Source organism: Nicotiana tabacum, chromosome 21 (genome assembly GCF_000715075.1).
Source record: "Nicotiana tabacum cultivar K326 chromosome 21, ASM71507v2, whole genome shotgun sequence".
NCBI classification, from domain to species: Eukaryota; Viridiplantae; Streptophyta; class Magnoliopsida; order Solanales; family Solanaceae; genus Nicotiana; species Nicotiana tabacum.
The window spans coordinates 89,638,996-89,650,548 of record NC_134100.1 but is presented as its reverse complement, the minus strand read 5'-3'; the positions used below and the strand labels follow the sequence as shown (position 1 = coordinate 89,650,548).

The window sequence follows — 11,553 nt, the reverse complement described above, 5'->3', positions numbered from 1 at the left end:
TTGTACAAATTGCGTTTTAATCTAATAATAGAAATATTTCTCTTATTAAATGCACTACTATTACCATTGGGATTGATAACCAAGTGTTCAGGAAGAACCAAATCATCTTTTATTGGATGCTCTTCTTCGTTTCCGACACGAAACAAGAAGGCACTGAATACTGGATCTGTTCTTCTTTGTGATGGTTATTTAAGTTGTTTGAAGAGATATATCAAATCTAAAGTTGGTGGCCTCACAATAAAATCATTGTTGGTACACCACTTGCTACTATTGCTAACAGTGTCATGCCTCTTGATATGATATGTGCAAGTAATGCATGACATAGAAATATTATTTCGATTCCGCCGAAGGCATCTATAAAGAATAATTTCGTTATAGCATAGTTGACTCTTTATAGTATAGTCTTGAAAGCTTGTTCTTGTTTAGGATTTAACTTTAATTGTGCTTCCTCATACACTTGTATAGCATTTTGATTCTTAATAATATACTAACCTTTTTACATTGTGTTCTAATGCTCTTTTTATGGAATAAATTTATGTACCCTAAGATTTGTTTTTAACTTGAATAAGAATTTTACTCATATGATGAATTTAAAAAATAATTGAATTGGATTCTCTTGCTAAATAATTAATTAAAAATTTTAATTATTTGATTTTAACAAAAAACATAATTTATTATATGTTGATTCAGATCTTAATATTAGTTTATCTCTTATTTTGAATATTTAATCTTAATTATAATTTTATCCACCATAAATTTTATGTTCAAAGGGTAAAAGATTGATATGACATTTTACTTTTAGATCTTTATGTCTTTAGAATCATTAGTAGTATTGACTCTTACCAATAATTTTTTTCTCTTTCTCACACATTTATATTCATAAATATTTTCATAGTTGTTGTTTAATAATTGGGTATTTTTTAATATTGAACAAAAAAATTGATTAAAAATATTATTTGAGTAGGAAAATAGTTCAAATATAATATAAATATATATTATCGTGGGGGTATTTTTTTCTCTCAATTTTAACTCTTTATATGTCCATTTAATATTATTTTTTATTTTTTTTGGTATTGGACATTGTGAAGTGGCAATGTATTGCCAATACGGAGGATTCTTATGAAATTGATTTTATTAAACCTTCCTACATATTTTTAATAAGAATTTAATAGAAATTTTTTTATTAATTTTAAAAACTTAAATATTAAAAATTAGCATAGAATGTATTGTAGTCCAAAAAATAGGTTATTGTAGTTATGTCCTTTCCCTATGAGTTCTTTCGTTTAATATTTTAGGGCTATTTTGGTATATTAATAGTGTATTTATGCTTTTATAATAATATATGCTCTTCTTTTTCTAAATGAATTTGGACAATGTAATACATTCTAAAATTAAATTAGTAATATGACATTATAATACGTTTTCAAATTAAATTAGTAATAGAAATTTTTAAGAAGTATATCCTAAAAGTAATAGGATTATATGACTAAAGATATTTACTTATTCAATTTTATACGAACTAGACATCTCGAAAGTAATTATACTAATAGGATTCCTAAAGGAATTATATAGGATTCCTAACGTGTAGTATTATGTCCTAAAACTAATAGGATTATAAGGCTAATATCTAGAATTTCGGTTGTGTCCTTTTATTATGAGTTATTATGCTTAATATTATAAGGTTATTTTTGTAAACCGACATTGTATTCATGCTTTTATAATAATATAGATATTGAATTTTATGTTTATTAATTTTCAAATAAAGATAAATTTTATACATTCAGATGTTAAAAATAAACCATCTTAATCATTTAGTATTCAGATCTTAATACACATCTTAATATTCAGATGCGTATTCAGATTCAAATATCTTAATCTTAATACATATCTTGATATTCAGATGTGTATTCAGTTCAAATGTCTTAAACTTAAATAAAATGAGGCCGAAATTTTGCATCAACAAGGATTTTAGAAATTGTAATAGATAAATTTAGACCTTTTTTATATATCAAGTTTTGCCAAAAGTGGAAAAGGGTCAATTCTTGAGTGAGCAATATGAAGAATCTTAAAGTAAATAATTGATTCAAAGGTAATCTATTCTGTTCAATGTTCAAAGGTAATCTTTTCTGTTCTTTGTTGGAGATACAATAGCTATTAATCTCTCCGTCCCATTTTATGCGTGACACTATTACTATTTGGACAGTCAAATAATTTTTTTCTCTGACTATGATTTTCTCAAACTTTTCTTAAATATTTTGAATTATTAACTTTAAAAATTTTCGCGTAGTTTTAAATTTGTAAATTTGTGTTGCTCTAGTGGTGGGGAGTTCTTGGAGGGAGGAAGCCGAGGGTCTATCGGAAACAGCTTCTCTACCCCAGGGTAGGGATAAGGTCTGCGTACATACTACCCTCCCCAAACCCCACTAGTGGGATTATACTGGGTTGTTGTTGTTGTATTTCTGAAATTCATACTGAAATTTGTTGTTACTTTAAACCTCATATTCTGAACGCCTTCACATAAAACGGGATAGAGGGAGTATAAGTTTGCATTTTATCCGCTCATGACTTTTTGTAGTAATTAGACATAAATCATATTTTTCTAAGATTAACTCTCTCTGACTCTATCAATTAAGGGACATATAAAGGATATGTGGTATTATGCCACAATACTGTTTTGAAACTACTATCAGAAGGAGACTAGAGAACGTGCAGGACTTGCTGCATCCGCGATTGCTGCAAGTTTTTCCTAATTTGATTGTTCTCGGCTGGACTCCTTAAGTATATGCAGATGCATATAAAGGCGAATGCAACCTTTCGGTAACGGGTTCAATTGAATCCAGTACTTGTCACATGGAATGTCTTTCACTCGAAATTGAGGTGGGAGACGTGAGGTAGAGTACCCTTGCTATCTATAGCAACAAAATCAATATTTGCCTTCTTCCTATCAACACGTAGTCCTGCAATAACAAATAAGAAAATCAAACTAGTTCCTTTTTCTCTCTAGGCGCTGGTTAGTCTAACGTGCACCCTGGAATCCCATGGGAAGGGGGCGAGATCGGGGAAGAGGAAGACCTAAGAAAGAGATACAAATTGCTTTTGGGAGTGTTGTGCATGCTCAATCCAAAGTAAATGCTTCAACATCCAAACGAATAGCTATTATAAATCCAATGGAACAGTTACCCTTGTCAGAACCATCTTCGAGGTCAACAGCTAAGAAGTGGAAGGCGGTGGAGCTGGTGGAAGATGATAAAACACCAATACAAGTAAGATCTCAGGCGGAGGGTGAAACACAATTGAAGATAGCTGAGGCCCCGATTGTTAATTTACCTACTCAGGCACAGGGTGATAAAGCCCCAGTACAAAGTAACCTTAAAATTAAGGAGGCAAATCAGTAGATTCCTACAGAGCAAGAGCCACTTGTGAACAAACCTAAATAGAATTCGTTATTTGCTGGAAATAGAGCTGCGGAAAATGGTATGACCTTAACCTATTTCCCCCCACAGATTGTTAATGGAGAAACTATAGTACAACTAGAAAAAACTGAGATAGACAAGGAAGCGAAAAAGTGGAAGAATGTCCTTATTGTCTATGTTATAGGAGAAACATCAGTGTACTCCCTCATGCATAGGTACATATCCCAGATGTGGAATACCATAGCTACACCGGATTTGTATCTTCATGAGGAAGGTTACTATGTGGATCGATTTCAAGATATTAAAGATATGAATGAGATTCTATTCTCTGGTCCTTACACTATTTGAAATCGACCAATTATTTTGAAACTATGGACTCCTGCTTTTGATTTTAGCCAGGAGTTTATGACTGAGATTCCACTGTGGGTTAAGTTCCCAAAATTGCCTATAAGTTCCTGGGGATGTGGTTCATTGGAAAGAATTGCTAGTGCGTTAGGGAAACCTTTGTTTGCTAATGAGTGTACAACTAAGCAAACAAGGATCTCATATGCTAGAATGCTAATTCATGAAGTGAATGTGTCCAAACTACTGCCTGACAAAATTACAATTATGGAGCCCAATAGACAAAAATTTCAGCAGGAGGTGGAATGTGAATGGAAGCCTCAATTCTGTCCTCAATGCTTAACTATAGGGCATGTCTGCTCTCTGAAGAAACCTGAACAACACCTGATGGAGAGGCAAATACATAACAAGAGAAGAGGCGAACAAAAAAAGGTGGTTCAGGAATGGAAACCTAAAGAAGTACCATCAACTAGCCAAACTGTGGACAAACAACAGCTGGATCATCTTGAGGTAGCTCAGCTTAGAGTAGCTATTAATGAAGGCAAATATCACCAACAAGAAGTTGATTCACAAATTCAAGAAATAACTCCAGATGGAACAGTGAGGAATGCCTCTAAAGGCAAGGAGCAAATGCCAATCCCAGAATTGAACTTGATAAACTTCCCACAGTTGAGTGCTCCTATGGCTAGCAAATCTAAGCCTGGGAAGATTATGACTTTGCAAAGAGAGGATCAGAGAACCAGACAAGCAAAATCTCCTGACTTAGGAGGTAAAATAACTTCTCAATGACTTGGCTTATATGGAACATTAGAGGTGTAAATAAAGTGTATAAACAGAGAGAGTTAGAAGTATATAAGATAAAATTAAAATATCAAATTAATGGGGCTGCTGAAAATCAGAGTTATGCAACATAGATGTCCACAAATTACTAAGACTATTGCTCCTAATTAGGGTATTCTTAATAACTATTCATTTGCTGCTAATAGAAGAATCTGGCTGATGTGGGATCAAGGGACTTACAATGTAACAATGCTGAAAATGGAACCTCAATTATTAAACTGAAGTTAGAGATTTCTCCTCTAACTTTCAATGTGTCCTGACTGTTGTCTATGGATTCAATACTGTGGAGGAAAGGAGATCTCTATGGGACACTCTTCAAAATATCTCATATAATACTAACAGCCCATGGCTAGTGTATGGGGATTTTAATGCAATATTGTCGACTACTGATAGAATAAGCTATCACCCTGTGAGTTTCAATGAAGTGAAAGATTTCTCAGATTGTATTACTGCCACTTTACTAAGTGAATTACAATGGAAGGGTGAATTCTTCACATGGTCAAACAAGCAACAAGGATCTGATATGGTTTGTAGCAAAATTGATAAAGCATTTGGTAACAATGATTGGATGATGATGTGTGGCCATATTGTCTTAGAATATGACCTCCTTAACATTTCAGATCATGCCCCAATACTATTAACATTGAATACTATAAACTATAGCATCAGAGTTCCATTTAGATTCTTCAACATATGGAGTGATCATGCACAATTTTTGGAGCTAATTGATACCAACTGGAAGAAACAGCTTACTAGAGATCCTATGCAGAATGTGTGGAACAAGCTAAAGGCTCTGCGACCAGTCTTTAGACAACTGAATCAAAAAAAAATTCAAGCCACATCATTGAAAATTATGAAGGCAAGAGAAGAATTACACTGCATCCAAGCTGCACTAGTAGCTAGATATGATGATAGTCTAGTGACTAAGGAGAAAAAAAAGCTTTGATGAATCTTGAAAAATGGAACCTGCTTGAGGAGAGTATCTTAAGGCAAAAGTCTAGAGCCCAATGGATACAGTTGGGGGACTCAAATTCTATGTACTTTGCTGCAGTCATGAGGGAAAGGAGCCAAAGGAAGCAAATCATGGAACTCAATTCCCTTTCAAGTGCTAAGCTAACAGATCCTAAGGAGCTCAGATATGAGATTGTATTATTCTACGAAGGGTGTCAACAAAGTTACAATGAGCAAGGGTCCCAAGTTAAGTCATGAATAGAAAATCTCCTTGTGTGCTCCAGTTACTGACCAAGAAATAGTTGATGGACTTAGCACAATTGGAAATGATAAATCTCCAGGGGTGGATGAGTATAATGCTTATTTTTTTAAGAAGGCATGAAGTATAGTAGGGCCAAAGATTATCAGTGTTGTAAGAAGATTCTTTGAGAGTGGCAAGAAGAATAGAGCTATTAACTGTACTTCTCTCACCTTGATCCCTAAATTGATCACCCTGCTACTGTGAAAGAGTACATACCAATTGCTTGTTGTACTGTTGTGTACAAAATCATTTCCAAAGTACTTACCTCAAGACTCCAAAATATTATTGCATCAGTAGTATGTGAAGTACATGCTGGATTCATTCCAGGCAGGAAGATATCTGATAACATATTCCTTGCTCAAGAATTTGTCAAGTCCCATACAAGGAAAACTATTTTCCCTAGATGCATGATAAAAATAGACCTTCAAAAGGCCTATGATTCAGTGGAATGGATATTTCTGGAGCGGGTCCTAGATGAACTTGTTTATCCTAGACAATTTACTATGTGGACCTTAGAATGTGTGAAGACGGTCAACTACTCTATATTGATTAATGGTGAATCCACAACCCCATTTGATGTAGCTAAAGGACTAAGACAGGGAGATCCAATCTCTCTATTTCTCTTTGCCTTAGCCATAGAATATTTAAGCAGGAAACTTAATGAACTAAAAGGAAACAAAAAGTTCAAGTATCATCCAAAGTACTCTAAACTAGCAGTGACTCATTTATCATTTGCAGATGATCTACTATTATTCTCCAGGGGAGATGTTGAATCTGTTTTCATATTGAATAGGTGTTTCTTGGACTTTTCTTCTGCTTCAGGACTTCAAGCTAACAAAGAGAAAAGCTCCATTTATTTTGGAGGTGTCACTCAGATCATTCAAGATCAAATTCTACATCAGTTAGGATTTCCAAAAAGAGAGCTCCCCTTCAAATATCTAGGAATACCCATGTCCACAAAAAATATCTCATTATTACAGTGGCAGCCTTTGATTAACAAAATGGTATCCGGAATCTCATCTTGGACTGTAAAAAAAACTCTCATATGCAGGAAGATCTCAGTTAATCCAAACAGTCCTCTTTGGTATTCAAGCATATTGGTCTCAACTGTTTGCTATTCCTTCAAAAGTACTAAGTACAATTGAGGCCTATTGTAGAAGCTACTTATGGTCTGGTACAAACCCAATCACAAGGAAAGCTCTAATTGCTTGGGATAAGGATTGCACTCCAAAATCAATTGGTGGTCTAGGCTTGCTTAATATACGACTATGGAATAAAGCTGTTGTCACGACCCAATTTTTTCTCTGTTAGGTATCGTGATGGCACCTAGTCTTAGGGACTAGGTAAGCCTAACAGTTACTGAATAACAACAATAATTAAATAACATCTAAATTTAATTTTTTTGAAATAGAATCTCTATAAAATTTACAATTCACTACAAGTCATAAGCTCTAGTGAGTCACTAGAAAGCCTATAAATACAACTGTTTTGAAGTATAGATAAACAGTGCAAGTATAATATCAGAAGGTGACTCCGAAGCCTGCAAACGCAGCAATAGGTTTACCTTGAGTCACCACAGCAAGATCAGTACTGCTAGCGATCGGTCAACTGACTCCACATTTACCTGGCTCTGCACAAAAATGTGCAGAAGTATAGTATGAGTACATCACAGTCGGTACCCAGTAAGTATCAAGACTAACCTCAGTGGAGTAGTGACGAGGTACAATCAAGACACTCACTAGTCAAATAACCTGTGTCATACTAAAATAATCGAAAACAAATAGCAGTGATAGCAACAATAATCCACTAGTGCTATGAACAGTAAGGCAACAAGAACACCATAATTATTACTCAGACGAATAAGAAACACAAGAACAACCAATTAAACAAGTCGTTCACATATAGTCTCTTCAAATGAATACCCTCCAAATATATTTTTTCAAATAAGTATCCTTCGAATATAAAACTCTTCCAAATAAATATCTCATATCATAATCATAAAATACGGTTCTCGACCCCCTTTCATATTCTCACGGCACCTCATGCTCATATCTCTAATCACAAACGCACGAACAACTCTTGTGCCAAATATTTCAATACATAAGATCCACATGATTAATTTATTTTCAATAAAGTAAGATTATAAATTTTAAAACCAAATAAGAATTCAACAAAGAAATGAGTTTATTTTAGAAATAGTTTGAGTAAAGAAAAATAATTTAAAATGAAGCATCCGATGACTACTAATTTGGGTGTAAAATTTATTAAATTAAAATATAATAGTAACTTCTTTTATTTAAAACAACTCAGTCATCAAAAACCGATAAAAATCAGGAATATAAATCTTCAGAGTCTCGTACTAAAAAGCCCAAACCAACACAATACAACAAGAATACAAACACATAGTAAAATCAAATAACACATCACGGCAGATCACAGGGATTTACCTATCACGAAAATACAAAATAACCAAGGACGAGTGCAACCATAGAGAGATGTCAACAAGGGCACTCCCGAGATACCGTCTCGTAGTCCCAAAAGTAAATTCTCAATAGGGGATCTCCCGAGGTACCGCCTCGTAGTCACAAAAGTAAATATGCAAGACAGGGAGATCTCCTGAGATACCGCCTCGTAGTCCCAAAGTAAATATGCAAGATAGGGGTATCTCCCGAGGTACCGCCTCGTAGTCCCAAAGTAAATATGCAAGAACAACAATGCCCCCAGGCCATCACAAGTCATCACAATTCACTTTCCGACATAGTCCACCTTGTCTCGCCACACGCGCATAGTAATATTCTCACCTTGTCTTTTCACATGCGCAAACCCATATATATATATATATATATATATATATATATATATATATATATATCCCGCCTTGTCACGCCGCATGCGCATAAATCAATAGTAACAATAGCACGACAGAAACCTCGTGCAAATACCCGAACAAAACTTCCCAACAATATAACGTGCCAATATCACATCTCATAAATTGCACCTCAAGTGCTCAAATATTACAACATATCACAGATTTGCACATCAAGTGCTCAAATATTATAATTTATCACAGATTGCACATCAAGTGCTCAAATATTATAACTCGCCACAAAATTCAACAACACATTATTTTCTACAATAAGGAGCTCATGGCTCGACCATAATGTGTACAAAATCTTAACAAATATATCCGAGAGTGAACAACTCAACAAAATAATATTTTACATAAAAATCAAGGTGGCAATCACACTAAATCATCATATAAAAATAAATCCAATAAAAGAAGGATTTAGGTAAGATAATTAAAGGATTTAATAAGTGCCAATAATTTCCAATTTAATATATAAGGGCGTCTAAGGATTTTAACCAATATAATCTGCACATATAAACCAAGTACGTACTCGTCACCTCGCGTACATGGTTTTCAATTACACAAATTGCACATAAGACTCAATGCCTAAGGAAAATTTCCCCCACTCAAAGTTAGGCAAGATACTTACCTTTTTGAAGTTATGCCGATATTCCAAAATCGCCTTCTTGCTTGAATTGACCTCCGGACAGCTCAAATCTATCCAAATTAATTGTATAACTTCATTAAAATTCATCGAAAATAATTCCGGATAGTAAAACTTCGAATTAAACATTTATTCCAAAAAGTCAACAAAAGTCAACGTCGGGCCCGCCTCTCAGAACCCGACATAATATTTATGAAATTCGAACACCCATTTCGATACGAGTTCAACCATACCAATTTTATCGGATTCCAATAACAAATCGACCTCCAAATCTTAAATTTTTATTTTTGGAAGATTTTGCAAAAATCTTGATTTCTTCCATTTAAATCCGAATTAAACGATGAATATAACTATAAATTCATGAAATATAATCACTTTAGGATATAGAACACTTACCCCAACCAAACTTGTGAAAAATCCCTCCAGAATCGCCCAATTCCGAACTCTAAAAATCCAAAACGAAAATAGCGAAATGACCAATTTTAGTCCTCAATGATTCTGTCCAGTTTCGCACCTGTGGACGAGTCGCCGCATCTGCGGAGCCGCTTTTGCGAGCCAAAACTCGCTTCTGCGAAGGCCGCTGCCAGGCGAAGCATCGCACCTGCGGAGCCATTTGCACTTCTACGATGGCCGCTTCTGCGATGGCCAGGCGCATCTGCGCACAAATTGCCGCTTCTTTGGCCTTCTCCATCAGCCTTGCCCGGCCCCCTTTCACTCGCTTCTGCGAGCTTCCTCTTGCTTCTTCGATGGTCGCACCTGTGCCCAAAATTCCGCAGATGTGATTCCAACAGCTGCTGCCATTTTCCAGCAGCTTCCTTCAAGTCCAATTGGCCCTCAGAACTTTAACTAAATATACTAACATGTCCCAAAATATAATACGGACTTAGTCGAGGCTTCAAACCACGTCAAACAATGCCGAAATTACGAATCGCGCATCGAATCGAATTATGAGTTTTTAAATCTTTCAACTTTTATATTTTGCGCCGAAACGTAATAAATCAATCCGGAATGACTTTAAATTTTTCACACGAGTCATAAATAACATAATGGAGCTATTACAATTTCCGGAATCGAAATCCGACCTCGTTATCAAAAATTCAACCTTCGGTCGAACTTTTCAAAATCTTCTATTTTCCAACTTTCGCCAAAATGCGTAGAATTATCCTACGGACTTCCAAATCCAAATCCAAATATACGCCTAAGTCAGAAATCATCATACGAAATTATTGCCATCATCGAAATTCCATTCCGGAGTCGTTTGCTCAAAAGTCAACTCACCGGTCAACTCTTTCCATTTAAGCTTCTAAATAAGAATTGTTATTTTAATTTAATTTCGAATCTTCCGAAAATTAAACTCGACCATACCCGCGGGTCATAATACATATTACGAAGCTCCCCGCGACCTTAAGTCACTGAACGGGGCGTTAATTCTTAAAACGACAGGTCGGGTCGTTACAACTGCAATAGCTAATGTAAGTTGGGATATTGAGCATAAGGCAGATAGGTTGTGGATTAGGTGGTTACATGCCTATTACATCAAGAACCATCAATTTAATCAAATTCCTATTCCTCAATAGGCAGGATGTATGGTGAGGAAAATATTTGAAACAAGAGACACAATGGCACTGCTTCAAGATATTGAGTTAGGCAGTTTAATCAAACATATTTACCTTAAGCTTATTGGTGATAATGAAAGAATAACTTGGAAGACTTTGAGATTTGGAAATGATGCTAGACCAAAAGCCCAATTCACAGTTTGGCTGCAGATGCATGGGAAGTTAATGACTGTTGATAGACTTACTTCCTAGGGGATAACTGTAGATCTTATTTACAATCTATGCAACATCACAATGAAAAAAGAAATCACCTATTCATGAAGTGTCCTTTCTCTATCAAAGTATGGGAAGGAGTGTTGAAACGGATGCAGGTTCCTCTCTTCAGGACTTCGCGATCGCAGCTACTGAAGAAATGGATCATCAAAGTATCAAAGGGCAAATCACAAAGAGCTCAAATCTTCAAATTGGCTTATACCGAATGGGTGCATACTATGTGGATTGGGAGAAATTAGAGATGGTTTGAAAAAATAGCAAAGAGTCACGGTCAGTTGGTGAGGGAGATGGTATATGTTTGTAATATCCGGGCGTCTACTAGAATTAAATTTCTGATCCAGCAACTTAATATTTAGATTAGCTCT

The 11,553-nt window shown here is 35.1% G+C and overlaps 1 protein-coding gene across 1 annotated transcript; it reads left to right on the top strand.

The window, feature by feature from the left end:
* Window positions 1-3,818: 3,818 nt before the first annotated feature.
* LOC142175354 (uncharacterized) lies at window positions 3,819-5,541 on the top strand. The gene is made up of 2 exons (XM_075241937.1): window positions 3,819-4,524; window positions 4,820-5,541. The coding sequence occupies exons 1-2, from the start codon at window positions 3,819-3,821 to the stop codon at window positions 5,539-5,541; spliced, it is 1,428 nt and encodes a 475-aa protein (XP_075098038.1).
* The last annotated feature ends 6,012 nt before the right edge of the window (window positions 5,542-11,553 follow it).

What these genes read in the sequence shown, in the direction of transcription:
- LOC142175354 (XM_075241937.1), top strand. Translation starts at nt 3,819, where the DNA reads ATGACTGAGATTCCACTGTGGGTTAAGTTCCCAAAATTGCCTATAAGT. An exon ending in AAAATCTCCTGACTTAGGAG is followed by an intron (nt 4,525 to 4,819) that starts GTAAAATAACTT and finishes ATTAAACTGAAG; the next exon opens with TTAGAGATTTCTCCTCTAAC.